General features: G+C 35.5%; 1 protein-coding gene across 3 annotated transcripts in view; it reads left to right on the top strand.

The window, feature by feature from the left end:
* DIAPH2 (diaphanous related formin 2) overlaps window positions 1-17,996 on the top strand; it is an 856,317-nt gene that overhangs the window by 429,566 nt on the left and 408,755 nt on the right. For all 3 annotated transcript variants that reach the window (XM_036839916.1, XM_036839917.1, XM_036839915.1), the window contains one exon: window positions 11,152-11,391. In XM_036839916.1, coding sequence (XP_036695811.1) covers window positions 11,152-11,391 — 240 coding nt within the window. The remainder of the gene's footprint in view (window positions 1-11,151; window positions 11,392-17,996) is intronic.

The raw sequence follows: 17,996 nt of genomic DNA on the forward strand, positions 1-17,996 counted from the left end.
ATTACAAAGTAGTTTATGCTATGTAAATTACCTAAGGCAGTATCAATCAGGATGCGCCAAATAAAGTTTAGGTCATCTCTTATATATCTAGCAAAAAGATTCTTGAAATAATGATATGACTCAGTCTTTTAACTATATATGTAAGCATGTATATCTTGTATATAATAGATAGTAGATAAGTGTTTTTTGAATTGAATTGTAGGAAAATTATTCAAACCAAGTATGAGCCTGAGATTAAAAATAGCATAGTTTAGATCTCTAAAAGTAAAAATTATGTTCAAATATATTTCTTCAGGTCTATGCTGAAATTAAATTCACTTCTGTCTGGAAACGCCCAAATACTTTTTAATCCTCAAAATATATCGACAGCCTACATTTAGGACAACTTTGGAAATGCATAGAATCATCTGCCCTAATGAGAAAGGCTCCAAACTGGTTGTCTTACTTCTGCTTTCTTCCCCCATCAAAAGTATTAGTGTAGTCATCTTAAAATCTATATTAATCTTATGATTTCTGTATTAAAACCCTTCAGTGTCTCCCAGAGTTTACAGAATAAAACCTGAGCTCCTTTGCATTCTCATTCTGCCTCTAACTCTCTGGCTTTATGCCTCCCTGTTCTCTTTGGTGAACTGAGCGAATTGGTGTCTTTATGACATTTTAGCTTTTACCTCGGCGGGACTTTCTTTGCCATTTCAGCAGTTATTTTACTTGTTCCTATTCAGTGGTCTTTCATTTTTCCATAGCGGCTATACCCTATACCGTATCTTACCTGCTTTCCACAAGTCTTCACTCCCTCCCCTCCCCATTCTTTTCACTTACTACAAACAACCTAATCTCTTACCAGGGAAAAGGGAAAGCTCCTAGGCTTCAGAACTTCCAACATCTCTCCTACCTACAGTTATCTCTACCCATATCTTTTATTAGCTTCCTCTCTGTCAAACCTTAAAAAAGGGGATACTTTATTATCACTAATACTATCGTTGTCATGATTAGTGATAGAAACAAGAATGTATTGAGGTGTTACTGTGTCTGATTCTATGCTAAGTGTTTTTACATTTACCATCTCATGAATTCCTCACAGCCCTATGAGATTGGCACTATTATTAGCTTCATGTTACAGATGAAGAAACTGAGGCCAAGGAAGGCTGGGGACCTTGTCCAAGGTTACATAGTAAGTAGTAGGTACAGAATTCAATCCCAGGCAATCTGACATCATGGATAGTGATTTTAACCACCGTACTGAACTGGTGTGTGCACGTGTGTACACGTCCACATGTGTGTGAGATAGTCTACTACATACTAATTTACTTATCTCTGTTTAAGGCATTATTATCCCCTGCCTACTCTTGTTCAGTTATTCTATTGCCTCTTCAATTCGTCAGTCTCCACTCTGCCCTTCTCTTCAGAAGAAAAACATCTTCTTAAGTCATTCACTGCCTAAAAATGTATGAATGGATAGCTGGATGGATGGATGGATGGATGAATAAAAATCCTTCACTGGCCCTGAGGTCCATGATAGCTACTGCCCTCTCTTTATTACCTAGCATCAGTTTTTTCAAAGATTAGTGTATTTGTTCTCTACTTCCTTACCTCTAGTTACTATTTAGCAAACAGCAATCAGAATTCTGCCTTAGACAATGCATTGAAACTGATCTAGAAGAGATCATTAATTACCTCCTAATTGTATCTAAAATATACATCAGTTCTACTCACTTCTCTTTTTCTGTGCCGTCACCACTTTAGCCCAAGCCAGCATCATCTTTCCCTTAACCATTATAATATACTTTTAGCCTGTTTTTTCCCCTTATACTTTTGCCGTTTTCCAAATCAGTCTCGGCACAGCCCTCGATGTGACATTTCTAGAGTACATTTGTGTTGCATCATTATTTATCTGCTTAAAGCATCAGTGCGTTGTTTTTTGAATTTACCATGCTCTTTCCTGCCTTTGGACCGTTACACACATTGCTCCCTCTTACTCCCACTCGCTGCCTGCCTCTCTCCTGCTTATTCGAGTTTCCGCTTAAATTTCATTCTCTCCGTGATGCCTTCACTTACCTATCAATCAAAATTAGGTCTCCCTATTAAACTCTCTCAGAGCACCTTTTTTCTTTTCCTTTCTCATGGTTTTTAATTAAATATTTAATTGCGAGATTATTTATTGACTATCTATAACCCCTGCTAGATTGCAACTTCTTTAAGTATATGTATCGTATTGATTTAATTCACATGACATATACTTACCAAATGTTTGTTGACTGTATTAGCTTGAATGCCAAATCAAGGGGGCTCTTTTCAGTCCTAATTCTGTATCCATATGGCACTTGATAACATTGAAGAATTTAGATCCCTTACTGAGTCCTTTTCTTTCTTTGCCTTCTCTAGAGATAAATACTCTTTCCTAATTTTACACCTATCACCCTTGCCAGTGTCCTGTAGAGTTTCCATTATTATATAACTTCCTGGATGATAAAAACAAAATCTCATCAGTTAGGGATAGACATATGCCAGAAGTGTGATTACTCCTGCAAGATTCATTAAAATCATCATCAAACAAAAAACAATAAAATTGACAAGACTAGGGAAAAATCTGGCTTTGACTTTTTGAAAGAAATAAACTTCCCTGAGACAGTGACTGGGCTGCTAAGCTTTCTCTAAACTTTTTGGGTGTTTTGTTTTTCTTTCTTTTTTTTTTAAAGCAGCCGTATCATTGGGTTTGCTTATATTCACATGTAATGAGTTAAAAAGAAACCAAAAAAAAAAAAAGAGCGAGAGCAAGAGAGAGAGAGAGAGAGAGAAAAGAAACAAATAAAAAAGCTAGCATATCCCTCTTCTCAGGAGGTCTTCCCAAGCAGACCTCCTGGGAAGAGGGGTATGCTAGTTCCCACACCTTCTATGATCAATAATCCTTTTCTTTAGGGGGGTATATTGGCTGCATAGCTTCCCACTGACTTGTCCTCCAACCTGCCTCACACAGAATTGAATTTGGTACATTGTTGTAATTATGTGCTGTACCTTTACTGGGAATAAAGCACAAATCTTTGAAAGCTCTGCCAGTTAGAACCCCCAGCAGGAGCTTTTAGATTCTTCTGAGTGTGTTTGCAGCTCAGCTGTTCTTAAACCTCAGAGCGACGGAAACTCCCACTTGTCTTGCACTGAGGATGGAGACCCATACTATGTGTATCTATTAAACTAACACATCTTCTGAGAAAAAGAAGGCAATAATTAGTTCTCTTGGTAATCCGTACTTTGTTTTTCTGACCTCAAAAATTACCCATATTTTTCAATTAAAAACATTCTAAAGCTATAATCTAAGAAAAAGATGTTGAGATAGCCTTGTGCATAAAAACATTTATAATGAAAAGCAAAGATTATGTGATACTGCTGACAGCACATTTAATTTTTTTCTTTCTCTACATAAATATGTGAAGGCAGGAGGAGTGGATTTATGCCTATTGTTGGAAGTACAACTATAAAGTCAGTGTGCTTTTTAATTTTTTTAAAGTCCCCTAAGAGCTTATGAGCTCTATTCAAGATAGCTTAACCAGGTGAAAAGGAAATTCTTAAAAGCTTTTTTTTTTTTCTCCTACGTATCATCAAAGGCAATTACTTTGGATGGAAAATTGTAGCTCTTCTGTTCCATTAATATTAAATTATTCAGGTTTGCATATTCATTGGGAAAATTGCATTTTTCTTTATCTGCTTTCATTCAAAGTGTTCAGTGTTTTGATATGTAATGCCTTGATTGTTTCTATTTTCATTCCTTCTGTAAATATGAATGCTAGCTCTTACTTCCAGATGTGCATTCATTTTATCTGAAAAAAAACTGGCTTAATAATTGTGAGATCAAGTAAAAGAAAACTCGCCATGACTCGTTCTCAAATCCATGTATTCAGATTCTTGTTCATTTCATTAACTTCTCATAATAGTCCATTTTGTGACAAGATTGCTTATTTCCATCAGCTTTTGCAATAAAATGAGGTAAAATAAAACCACCTGAAAACTGAATATTCAGATTAAGTCTGGGGATGTCAATCAATTTTGCTATTGATTGCTTTTCATTAAATTTTTTAAAAATAAAAAATTAACCCCTTTTCCTTCTCCATATATCAGTAATCCGTAAGATAGCAGCATAACATTACCATTACAGATGCTCTGATGGCCGTTCTTGGCTTCAGACAGTTGTTTTCAGAAGGATGTTTTGAAATTCTTGCTCCAATTCTTAGTGTAATTCTTCTGAGTTTCCAGTGTCTCTTGGGGCCGACATTGTTACCATTTTCTGTTCCAGACTGTAGATGAGTAAATGTTTGTTGATGCATAATTTCCACATATCATTCTATTTGGGGAAAATATTCTCTATCAGCGTATCATTGCTTTTCTGGGGTACAGTCAGTTTTCAACACTCCGTTTTTCCAAAGCCTCATATTACAGATCAACCATGGCTCTTATCTCTCCTGATATCTAATACACAAACATTTGCCATTGGCTCCATACAGCAGATGTACCTATATTGATGATTTTGTGCAGTCCAAGTACTAGGTGTACTGCAGAAAGTACAGCAGTGAGCAGTAGAGAGCCTAGTCTGGAGGGGGTTATGTCTAAATAGGATAGTAAAATGATTTATTTAACAGAGAATCACAGGTGTCCTTGCTTTATTTCCATACTTCCAGGCAGACTTTTGCTCAGTCATGGAGTCTGGATCTCACAACTTTTATAGGCAGTTCTGCCTGCTTTCTAAGTTAAATCCACTCTTCTTTATTGTCACTTCGTTATCATCACCTTATAGTCACTGATACAAAATTATTCTGTATATTCAATGTATCCATACATTGGATCCCAATAGTATTTAGGTATGGAGGGGACACCTTGTAACAGATGTATATTTCTTACAAATATATCTGTTAATTCCAATGAATTTTTAACATTATATTTTGAAGACACTAGAAGATCAGTTATATTCACATATGATGGCAGTTGAAGGTGTGTTTCTTAGAAATGCAAAATGAAAGATAACAGAAATCCCCTTAAAGGTGAGCGACACGTGACTGCAGGAGTGGCATGTGGCTACCTCCTCCTCCTTCACACATGATTGTTACACTTGGGTCTTTTCTCTTTCTCTATGGATTCTTATGGTAGTATGGCAGAACATCAATATTCACCAGCTGCATAGGTAGTGAAGTGTATAAAATTCAAATTATATAAACAAAACTGTGTCTAACTCTTTGGGGAAATAACCCACTTGTAGCTGCTCTCACTAAAGCCGTCAGGGTACATTTTTTTCTTTTTAATATAGTGCAGATCAGCTAAAGAAATGATAGCTGCTTGATGTGATTTGACAGACAAGTATCTTGTAACACAAAAAAATCCCCTACATAATACAATACCTTGGTCACCAGCCCACAGCACTTCAAGGAATGAATTATAAAACAAAGGATGCCAGTCATCTAAAATGCTGCGAGGAACCACAAGGAAAAACAAACATACATTTCAGCCAAGTTTTTGTTATATTTCCTTATATCACTTAGGTGCATTCAAATGCCTTTACAAGACATGCACCTTTTAATAATTGTATCTGTGGCTGGGGATGTCGCTCAGTGCTTCCTATGATTTCTAAGCTTAGTTATCCAAGACATTCCCTTACACACTCAAATCCTCTAATGGAGATTCAACTATTGTCTATCAGTCTACTCTGGTCTGATCATAAAAATTCACACTTCTGATTGCAGCAAATTCTATTAGTATGATCAAAGCATACTGTTTTGTGGCTCCTGTAAAGAGATGCATCCATATAGTTTCACCTCCTCCATAATCCTCTTGATTTTTACAGTAACACATTTTCAGTGCTAACATTTCTAATAATAAATGTATATTATGCATTGAAACGGACTGAAGGGACCTCTGCGTGATATTTACAAAGTGTGAAATAGATAATGAGGGCCGTTCTTCACCAAGCCCTGGTAACACACATTCCTTAATTGTGGATGAGAGAAACTTTATCTCAGGTTTGGGAGAACAGTCAGGGACCATGGTACCTTCTTAGGAGTTTCTGAGGATGAGTAAAGAGGGTAATAACAACAATAGCTATTGTTTTAGAGTGCTTCCATTGTGTCAGCTACCATGACAGTAATGTTACACATAGGATCTCATTTAAGTCTTACTGCAACTTGCGTGAATGACTTAAGGAATACATTTTACTGATGGGGACATAAAGTCTCAGAAACATTCAGTAACTTGGATTAGATCATAACTATAAAGTAACAGAAGTGTAGTTCAAGTCCAGGTCTGTATAACTCAAAAGTCCCTGTTTCTTCCACTACAATGTACCTTACAGGTCTAGAGAATGCAGAGAATGGTTTCTCTCCCTCTCTGAGGATTAAGGGGAAAATTTTCTCAACCTACCCTTCAAAATAGTTATACGAGGCTCTGAATTCGGGCTAAGATTGAGCCTGGGCAATATCGTTGGGATGGCACATTTGGTAGCTAATGACTTTACATAAGGAGTAGGGTACCCTCCTCCTGCCTCACATCAGCCTACTGTGACACCTCTTCACACTATGCATCTGCTTCCCAATCCAGCACTTTGCTGATATTGGAGTTTCTGTTTGTATGAATGCATACATCCACCCATCCATTTGTTTTACAGGATTTTTTTTTTTTTTCAAATCACCTATGATGTTTATCACCTGCTCTGCACTAAACTTTATTCTAGTGGGTAAATGAAGGAAGAAATTTTGCCAAGTCAGTGGTCAACTCTGATCCTCTTATGACGCACAACCTCTTCCCCAAATCAGGTTGACTGATGATAGATTATATCCAGTAACAGCAGTTCAACAAAGTTAATTCCCTAGCATTTCTGGTTTGACATCTTAGCTGAAGACATTATTTTGGGGACAGTAAAACATTACCGTCGGCTGTTAATTTTGTTCAATAGACAACCTGTCTGTCCTCCTTGGGAGGAGATCCGGAAAATGGTTAGTCAGCTAAGGAGTGCTTTTAAAATCAGTCAGCAAGTATTTGAATGTCTAATAAATGCAAGGACCCGTGCTAGGTGCTACACAAGGTGAAGTCTTTGATTCTTCTCTCTGTACACTCTCCTCATCAACAACCTGCCTTTCACAACATCTATTCCAGTCACTCCCAAATCTGCCAACTCTAATACTTATCTCCTCCTAAACTCAAGGACTGAATTTCCAAATGCTACCAGATATCATAACAATACCTAAAACTCAAAATGCCAAGAAAGCAATATTATTTCCCTATTATAGAGGTGTCATTTTACTATTCATGTGAGGATTTGGAGGGGGGAAGGCTGGAGGGATCAGGGAACATATTTAAATAGTCTATTTTAGTAATTCAACCTTGAAGTACATAAATTTTAAGCTTGAATGGTGAGAATTGAAAATAAGAACCAATTCTAAGAAATTCTTCAGGTTAAAATATAGGCAAGGAATGGTATTAAATTACATTGTCTTTACCAGGATTTGAATATGACTTCAAGATTTAGAGTCTTCATAGTGGGGATCTAATAGTGTCTTTGTTAATAATAAAATACACTGGTGTCTGAGAGGATGGTGAACCAAGTTCACTTAAATGCTAATAGAAATGTCTTGGTAACATCCAAGTAATATTTTTCACTTGTGAATCTCGCACTGTTTACCTCACCTTTCCATAACTCTAGAGGCAGAGACTAAAAAAGAAAGAAAGAATATATATGGATCATTTATTTGGCTCCTACCTAATTATCAAAACAAGACTGCTCGACAGGACTTTCCCCTACTTTGCAAATGAGGAAACTGAAGCAGAAAAATTAGGTGGATTAGTTTCACACAGTCTAACTAGGCAAAAGTTTCTAGATTCAGTCCTTTGGTTGAATTTGCTACTAAGCTGTACCCTATCGGCCCCCACTGCCTTAGTCCCTGATTAGCTTACTGAAGTGTAGGCAGCAGATCAGGGGAAGCAAATTCATCTATCCTCATTCTCTGAAACAAAAAAAACAAACAGTAAACTGCATCAAATCAGCATCTCCTTCAGCATTCATTAATGCCAACAACATTTTACCTCACAAAGGACTTTACACCTTGGAGCCATCTTTGACTTTCTCCTCCCATAACTGGTCATTTACTAAGTCCCATTGCTTTTTCCTTAATTCTGCCTCTTGTATCTATTGCTTCCTTTCCCTTCCTACTGTCAACATCCTAGGTCATTACCTGTTTCTAAGACCATTTGAAGACTTAACTAATGGTGTCCCTGCCCTTAATCTCTCCTTCAGCCACTCATACATACTGCTCTCAGTATGACTCAAGAGACGGCGTGGTGTAGTGGTTTAGAGTCTGGATTCTGTAGCCAGAATGCCTGAGTTCAAATCTCCAGATCTTCCACATACAATTTGACTCTGTGCTACTTCCTTAGTATTTCTGTGTCTCACTTTCCTCATCTTTAGAATGAGACTAAGGCTAATAACCTTTTCCTAGGGTTGTTTTGAGAATCAAATCTGCATATATGTATATAACACATCTGTAGAAAAATGTCTGGCACAGAGTACTCAATAAATGTCATTCGCCGTTATTATTGTTATTATAATTACTAAAGTACATTTTTGGTCACATTATTTTGGTTGGAGCTGGTTTTGAAAAAAAAAAAAAAAAAAAAAGATCAAATCCCTGCTCTTTGGGTTTGTAGGCCAAGGATTGAAATACAAAGCCCAGAAAGGATACAAAAATGAATGAAAACAAGTGGTATTAGAACTGAAGCAAGACTAAAAGAAAATCTATATAAGCCTAGGGTTTAAATTCCTTGTGGATCTCAGACCAAGGCCACCCTGGTGAGCGGGGTTCCTACAAGTCCTACAGAGCATAGGCAGAAGGACAGGTATTTGGTGACTAGGACCTGGTCAAAATAGTTCTATGGCTTTTTTAACCATCAGGGAGACTGAAAAACTACTACTTCTGAAACATATAAAATGATAGGAAACATGCTTCTGTGCTAATGATAGCCAGTTAACAGTGAAAAGAAAGGAAAAATTAAGTGGGAAAGGATTTGGAGACAGTGGTAGAGGCATAAATGAAGGCAGAAAATGACATAGAAACTTAGATTCCCACACAAACATACACATGGAGATTTGCACATTCATGGAGACGTAGACTTTGGTGTGGTTAGCTTCCAATTTTATGGCCTTTACATGGAATCTTAAGGTACTTTGATCTAAATTCTGCCCCTAGGTATATACCTCATATATTCCTAACCTATAAACCTTTTCTCACAACTTCCTTTTGGTCCCCGTTTGTGTTTGCTTGCTTGCTTTCTCTCTCTCTCTCTACTTGTTTAATTTTTATCTATTTATCCATTTGTATCCCCTCTACTGTGTAGCCTTCATTAAACTTTGTAGTCATAGAGTTTAAAGTTTTCTCTTCTTTCAGTGAACATCTCCAGCACTTAATTTCTGTTTACCCATTTAGAATCATGGGCTGGTTCTATCGCTAGCTATAGTTTTCAAGTGATTGTGTTATGAGTTTTGAGGTATATTGGACACTTTCTGTGAGTAGATGGTGTGTCTTATACTTACCATGCGAGTACTGAAGAAACAGTAGGATGCTTTTTTTTTTTTTTTTTAAGATTTTATTTATTTATTTATTTGGTTGCACCAGGTCTTAGTTGCGGCAGGCGGACTCCTTAGTTGCGGCTCCAGAGCTCCTTAGTTGTGGTATGCGAACTCTTAGTTGCAACATGCGTGTGGGATCTAGTTGCCTAACCAGGGATTGAACCTGGGCCCCTGCATTGGGAGTGTGGAGTCTCATCCACTGCGCCGCCAGGGAAGTCCCAGTAGGATGCTTTGAATACTACCCTGATCGTATTTAAAAAAAGCTATTGATAAGTGATCTGACTTATGTAGGTATAGTAACAGGCGGATATTCTCAGCATACTTTTATAATCTGCCTATAAAAAGCATGAAAGCATGTGGGGGATTAGCAGACAGCAAAGGTTAATTTTTGGACAGGCAGACACCCATGGTTAATGTGAAAATTCATTTCAAAGAGTTAAAATGATAAATTATGCTTTGCTTTTGTATTAGAGCAGATAGGGTCTATTCAACAGCTCATTTTGCTGCTTTTGAAGGGTTCTTTGTGGCTTAAGGACTCTTGTTTATGCTATCAAATTCTTTTCATGTTGTCTACAGATATCTCATGCCTACACTGTGCCTGGCATTTGTATTTAAAAAGAAAACTAAGCTATACATGTAAAAAGAATAAATGTAATTAGGATTGTTAATAATTTCATTGTGTGTGTGCTTATGTTCTTATGTGTCTACCCTCCCCCCACCTCTCTCCCAGAATTCCTTTGGTGAATAAAAACTAGTGAAATGACTTGGAGTTTTGGGGAATTAAAGACTAAAAGAAATTATTATCGTAGGAGCTATACCAAAGGGAATAGAGAATGTGCACCGATACTATGAAACAATTAATTAAAACCTAAGTTTAACTGTTTTGAAGAAAACCAATATAGAATTCTTGAATAACGTACTTAAAAGTAAGTTCATGTGATTTTACCATAACTTAATTATTTAACATCAACATTCTGTCAAGTAGGTGAAATTCTTTAGAGCATATATAAATATTTAATGCATTTTATTAATAGAAATTGTAGGTTTAAAATTAGTAAATGCTCAATCAGAGCTAGTCTTCTGGTTTCAGACAGCATAGTGTGATATGTAATTTTTTTTTAGGAAATGTGGTTGCACTTACATTTTCTGTCATCGTGTACATTTTTTATATGTGGCCCAACTATTCGCTCAACTCGATGTCATGTTTGTACATTTTTGTAGTTTGCCTCAGGGACAGATTTTTGGCAGTTTAAATGCTATTGATGACTAATGATTATTCAGTTAACATACAGCAACTGTTTAGCTTCAATAATATTTTCTTAATGCAGTAAGGATGATTTCATTTATTCCTTTAAAACTGAACAGCTATTTCTTTAAACTTTGAAAAAAAATTCCTTTGAAATGTCTAAAACAAAGTAGAATAATATTTGTTAAAACCCAGATAGAATTCATTTTATTCAGAAGTTTTACAGTATTGTCTATAAAATGATCCCCACTAGAGAGAAGAATAACGGGCTTTATATGTATATTCTTATACAGCATTCCTTATCTTACAGATGAGCTCAGTGAAAATGTTGCGTCCTCGTCTCAATAGCATTCTTTTCAAGCTCACGTTTGAAGAACACGTAAACAACATCAAACCAAGCATCATAGCAGTAACTCTGGCCTGTGAAGAACTGAAGAAAAGTGAAAGCTTTAACAGACTTTTAGAGTTAGTTCTTTTGGTTGGAAACTACATGAACTCAGGCTCAAGAAATGCCCAGTCTTTGGGTTTTAAGATCAACTTTCTCTGTAAGGTAAGATAACACTTTATAATGCCAATTTACAGCAATAATCTCATCTACGAGAGGGGTCACTTTAAATAGCAATAGTACGTAAGCCCAAAAAAGTATCCTTTAAAAGGATGAATTTTATGGCATGTGAATTGTATCTAAATTAAAACAGATAAATGATTTTTAAAAACCTTACTGTAGTAAAATCTCAAAGACTGCAAATTCTTTTGTAGTACAGTACTCAGCTCTTGCTGATCAAATCTTTCTGGAGTTTTTAGGTCCAAAAAAATTGCTTTTATAAAGTAGATGCAATCTTGTATTTCAATCCCTTCAAACTTATTTTATGTCTCTCCAAAAAGTATTTGTGGAGCTAAATTCAATGAGGTGATAGCCAGAAATTGCCTTCTGAATATGCTTTGCTTTTTCTCCTCCAAGAAAATAATACTCTTTATTTTATAGTGTTGTGTTATTAAACTTATACTAGGTATCTAGTGCATTAACTAAAAGTTTTTAAAAAATCAAGTGGTAATCGTTTTATTGTTTTGATTATGCTTTAATTCTTGTGAAAAGTAAACAAAGAAACAGACAAGTGCAAAAGTGATGGTATATGTCCGTTTCTAGGTTAGCGCAAACCACCTTATTAAAGGAAAAGATCTGTCTGTTACACAAAGAAAACTGAACAGACTCTGAGGGGAAGGCCTGTGAGAAAGCTGGAGACAAAAATAAGTCTGAAAACAAGCGATGTATCTTTGACATCTCACCATTGTTTCACTTTTTTTTTTTCTTTCACATCTGTAAACATTACAGAACTTTGGTTAGTTCTTGAAGTATATTATTACAAGAATCCCCAATCTAGGAATGGATATAAATTTCTTTTCTATTCATGCATTAAATAGATGTGCATTACGTATACATGGACTAGTATTTTAATATGTATCAAAAATGATTTGCTCCTGGTAGTTCTCACCCGGATAGACATAAAGAATAACATTTGTAGATAGTAGGATGCATAATGAAATTATGTCTGTTTACTCCTGATTTATTTTTAAGGGGTGTAAGGAAAGAAAGCAAGGAAGATAGGGAAGATGGTGTGGCATGCTAGATTTTTGTCAAAAAAATATTTTTGGTCCCTCTTATGATATTAAGGGACATGTGCAATTATTTGATAATACCAACAAGAATAAGGTTATGCTTGTAATAAATTAGAATAACTCACACACCGATTTGTAGGATAAACTAAATATTTAAGACTTTTTCATTTTATTGCACATCATGTATTCAACACTAGTAAAAGCATCTTTTATCAAGATGCTACTTGTTTAGAGTATACACTATAGGCACAGTGAGTTAATCTTAAAGTGTTCTTGGTTGGTGATTACAAAAATGTTATAAATTTAAAGAAAATATCATTGGAAATTTGTATTGTTACCTGTTTCACATTTAATTCATATAAAAAAGACATTTAAAACAAACTATCCTAATTTGAACAAATATGTACCTTCTTTAAGTGTCTTAATTTCACACTATCCAAATTAATTACATGAACTGATATTTTTGAGGCAAGAATGAATAAGTCATTTATACATAGGAACAAAAGATTATATTAATCTCACAGAAGGATTGTACAGTTGCATCTTGTATCTTGGAGAGAGGCTTCTTCCTGTCATCTACCTGTCAAATAAAAGTTCTTCCACACAGCGCTGGTCTGACATCTATCACTAGAGGTATGCTCAAAGGATTCAGCACAAAGATTTTTGCCAACTTCAAATAAAATAAAAAATAATCTTATGGGAAATACTAGCATGTAGTAATAGATGTTCTAAAAGAGAAAGAAGTGAATGTTTAAAAATCTTCTGCCCTCTCCCACTTTTCAGTAGGATTTTTATCTTCAGGGAAATACTTGTCATTAAGAAAGAAATATCATATACATGTATGATATTCCCACAATATCTAGGATTAAAAGGATGCTCCTGGAATACAAAGGATTCTGAGTGGATGTAAATGTCTAAAATGACAGAAATTTACTGAAGTACATAGAAATAGTTAGTTAGTTTAGGTTTATAAACTGTTCGAAACTGAGTTAACTACTGATGTATGGTTAGCTAGAATTGGTGTTAGATTCCAGTTATATTGTAAAAGATTACTTGGTTGATTTCTCTCAGTGTTGTTTTTTTTTGTTTTTTTTGTTTTGTTAAAAAAATAGCAGAGGGAACTTTCTTTGCAGGGCACAGATTATGCTTTTAAAATGATACCATTTACCTAATTAATATTCTAATGATAATTTCTTTTCTCGGTGAATTTAAAACTGTAATCTACCGCTTTTCACATGAAGCTATAGATTATGTTAAAATATTCACCTAGTTAAAAAGGAACCACAACATAAGCAGTTAAACTTATCAGATGTTTCTTGTAGTAAAGTAATATTAAAAATTCAGATGGTCACAATTAGCTCCTATAATATTTGGGAAGAAAAGGAAAACAGACGGGTTAACTTAAATGTCAAATATCACTAAAGGGTACCATTACTGTAAGTACTACCCTCACCACAAAATACTTTATTAATTTGCAGCAGTGTATTATCACTTTGTGAGTCACCAATCCAGGGTGCTGAACTGTAATAAAAATCATTTCTATGCAGATGAGTTTCCAATGTTAGCTTGGCCCCTGCTTGCCTGTTGGTTATTAAAATTCTAACCAATAGCAGTGTTGTACTTCAGGGCCGTTTGTTGTTTATGTTTTCAGTGTGTAATAACATATAATCTACATAAGAATGAAACATTTAAAAATACTTAGCACTCCCTAGGCACTAAGCTTTGTGGGTATATCAGATAAGGATCTTTGTTTGCAGGCAACAGAAAGTGACTCTGCCTGATTTAAGCAAAAAATAGAATTTATAAGGAGGAGCTCAGCCAGAAACTGAGGAAAGGCTGAAGAACTTGGCCTTTAAAAGAGCAGCAATTATGGCAGCTTTGAGAATGCAGAGAGCAGGAATGAATGGAAAGTCTTTCCAGGAAGTTGCCTCTGGGGTATATTCCATTTTCTTCCTCCTTTCCTTGTATTTGATTCAAATTCTAATTAGAAAGAGAGACCAATTGGCCTGATGTAGATTATCAGAATACCCCTTGTCCAAGGGAGGGCAAAGAACCTTGATTGACAGTGCTACCAAGACTACTGTGATGGATGATTGGTCATGCCCTAAAGGAGGCTGTTACCAAGGATGAGGATACCAAAGGTTAGGGGCAGATGAAGGGATAAAAGCCAGGCCTGAACAAACAAAGGCAAAACAAAACAGATGGTTGGTATACCAGGGGATACAAACATTACAGAAGACACATAGAACGCTTAAGGAGCTTGTGATACAGTTGAGTAGCCAGGAAATATACATACAGAATATTATGTAATGTCACAATATACTTCTAGCAATGAATATAAAAGTTAATGGCCATTGAGATTACTTTCAGATTAGCAGGACTTCAAGAGGGAGGAATTTTTGGTGATGGGCGTGGCGGTGAGTGGTACTCATAAATTAGAACAGAAGGATCTTGAAGGATAGGTATAATTAAGTTATACGAAGGGAAGAAGCCATAACCTTACAAGATGGGAAAACACTGGCCTTAGAACTTACATTTTAGCTTCCATTTTGCCCATCACTAGCTAAATTTTCATGGCCAAGTCACTTACTCTCTCCAGACCTGTTTCCTCATCTATACATGAGGAAATATACAGTGACCCTGGTTTATTTTCATAGGGTTGTTTTCAGGGTTAAATAAAACGATCTTTGTCACAGTACTTTGAAGAATTATAATGTTAAAAAATGGTAGCAGTTCTTTTTAATGATGGTATATGACTAGGAATAATCATGATGTGTTTGAAGATGAATTAGAAAACTACACTGCCTGGAATATTGGGTGTATGTTGGAAACAAATAACATTGGTAAGCAGGTTGTGAGACGATTTTGAGTAATTTGTATACTAGCTTCAGTATCTTGCCTCCGTAACTTTTTTTTTTTTTTTTGAAAATCACTCACAGCCCATTTTATAACTTATGAAGGCCAAAAACCTTTGTTTTTCTGCCTTGAGTTAATATCTCCTTCACCCATACTGTGACTTTCCAGTCATTCTAGTTGGACAGAGAGACATAACAAATTATGATATGGTATAATGAAGTGTTTTTGTACAGATGTGAAATATGTCATACAAAGAACCTGAAGAAAACATTTAGTTTTACTGTGGAGAACATTTTAGATATCTAACTTTAATTTAGTAGGGTTAATAGAATAATGTAATTATGCTACTTTTTTCTAAGATTCATCATTTATATAAAGTGTATGTAACATGAAGGCCTTATTTCCTAGAGGTCATCACATGGTATTAGTGACAGAGTATTACAGATATCTCCCCAAGTATACAAAAGAAGGCATCTATCTCCCCTAGAGAAGTTGTAAGATGGAGAGTGAATTAGGTTCAGTTTCAGTGCAAAATATAATGTACCAGAAAATGTGATTTGTAAGGAAAATGACTGCTGTCTACGGAAGCACAATTTAGAAATTTGTAATTCAAGAGAAAATCTATAAAAGATCTAAGCAAAAAGTTACATCTAAGTATCCTAAAAATTTTACAGTATCTAATCATTTTTAGCTGAAATGATGTGGATTATCTCTATCTAAACTTAGAACCTTAACATTAGAAAGTATCTAATCTAGCCCCTTCAGCCTGCAGATGAGAAAACTGACCATTAGAGGAGTGAAATACTTTGGTTGGTGTGTTGGTCAGCTTGTGCTGCCATAAAAGAATACTGTAAGCTGGGTGGCTTAAACAACAGAAATTTATTTTCTCACAGTTTTGGAGATTGGAAGTTCAAGATCAAGATGCTAGCCTGATTGGTATATGGTGAGGGCTCTCTTTCTGAATTGCAGACAGCCACCTTTTTGCTAGGTGACAGTCAGGTTCATAAAGCTGGATATAGCAACCAACTGTTTTGGTTTGCCCAGGACTAAGAGCTTTCCTGGGATTCAGGACTTTCACTACTAAAATTGGGACAGTCCTAGGCAAACTGGGACAGTTGGTCACTTTAGTTATGAAACTAGAGGTAGAGTCTTGGCCTCCTGATTATGCTTTCTCTCTTTCTCTCTCTCACCCTTTTTTTAAAAACATGTAACTGGAACAGCTTGCCTTTCGCATTTTTATAATGTCCTTTGCTATTCTTCTTCATCTGGTTTTTACTCTTTAGCTCTTCTTCTCTGGTTACCACTACACACTGTGAGTATAATTATTATAGGACTGTTCACACTGTACTATAATTATTTTACCTCTCTTTCTCTCTAAAGACTCAGAACTCATGGAGGGTGGTTATTATTTTATTCTACATTTTATTCCCAGTGTCTATTGTATAGGAAGCCCTCAATAGATTACTATTGAATGAAAGGTAGGCAATTTGATTAAATAACAGGATTTGTTGTGAGTGTTCAACATAAGTATTAGCATTTTTTTAAGTGAGAGAATTTAGTGTCTCACAGATATAAAGAGTGTATTTTTACCAGCGAAACTATTAAATATGTAAATGTAACACTATGCTATGGTTTATTTGTAAAAACATAAAAATGTACTGTTTGCTATCAACATAAACCAAAAATTCACCCTCAAATATGGGTTAATAAATAAATATGGGACTATTAATTTAAAACCAAAGATATTGTTGAAAATAACCACTGTAGAATATACTGAAAGGCACCATAGCAAAGGTCAGTAAATCCTGGTCACTAGTCTACACACTTGGTTGCTATGCTTTTACAGTTTAGATGTATCCTTTGTGATTCAGAGAGGTTTATTATTATTAACCCCATTTTGCAAATTAGAAAACTAAAACCCAGTGAGGTTACGAAATTTTTTTCAAAATCAGAAAGCTAGTAAATGTCCAAGTTTGGGCCTAAATCTAGGTTTTCTGTGTCCAAAACCTTGCAACACACTGCCTCTCGCTAAGTTGTAACAGAAGGTTTAGTCATATGTAGCTCATTTCAAGGAACCATTACAGAACCAACTCTGCCCCTTACAGCGTACTGAAAATGGGGAAAATCACAGGTGGATTTTCTTGACTCTCCAGTAGCTTGTAAAATGAGGAATCTCTCTTTTTTATTATTCAAATTGAAATAGAAGTCATTGGAGGAATATTAATAGAAAGTTTGTCTTCCTCTAATAGATTTTAATGTATCCAGGTAGTGGAACCTATATATTTGTAATAAAATAGCACCTAATAATCTGCATAATTATAGAGCAATCACTTGCTTTGTATGTACAAGCTCTCAGACCATATCAGTTTTGTGTAGGCAGGGTTGGCTGCTCTTCTCAATACATATTTTCTACAAATGAACATCTGTTCTCCAGAGAGATGGCTTACCCAGGATCACTCAGTATTGGAGGCAAAGTTAGAATCCCACTTTTCCTGGGACTCAAATTATTTCAGTGGCTCAAGGTAGTTTTTAGAATTTGATGATCTCTTTTGCTTCACTCAAATATGCTTTTTCCTATAAGACAGTGTATGGCATTATTTGGATTTGGGGGAGATGTGATTGATAATTTGCTGAGAAGAAAATTGCTTTGAGGGAGATAATTTGTCCTGGAACAATTGTGTG

The sequence above is a fragment of the Balaenoptera musculus genome, chromosome X (assembly GCF_009873245.2).
Source record: "Balaenoptera musculus isolate JJ_BM4_2016_0621 chromosome X, mBalMus1.pri.v3, whole genome shotgun sequence".
NCBI lineage: Eukaryota > Metazoa > Chordata > Mammalia > Artiodactyla > Balaenopteridae > Balaenoptera > Balaenoptera musculus.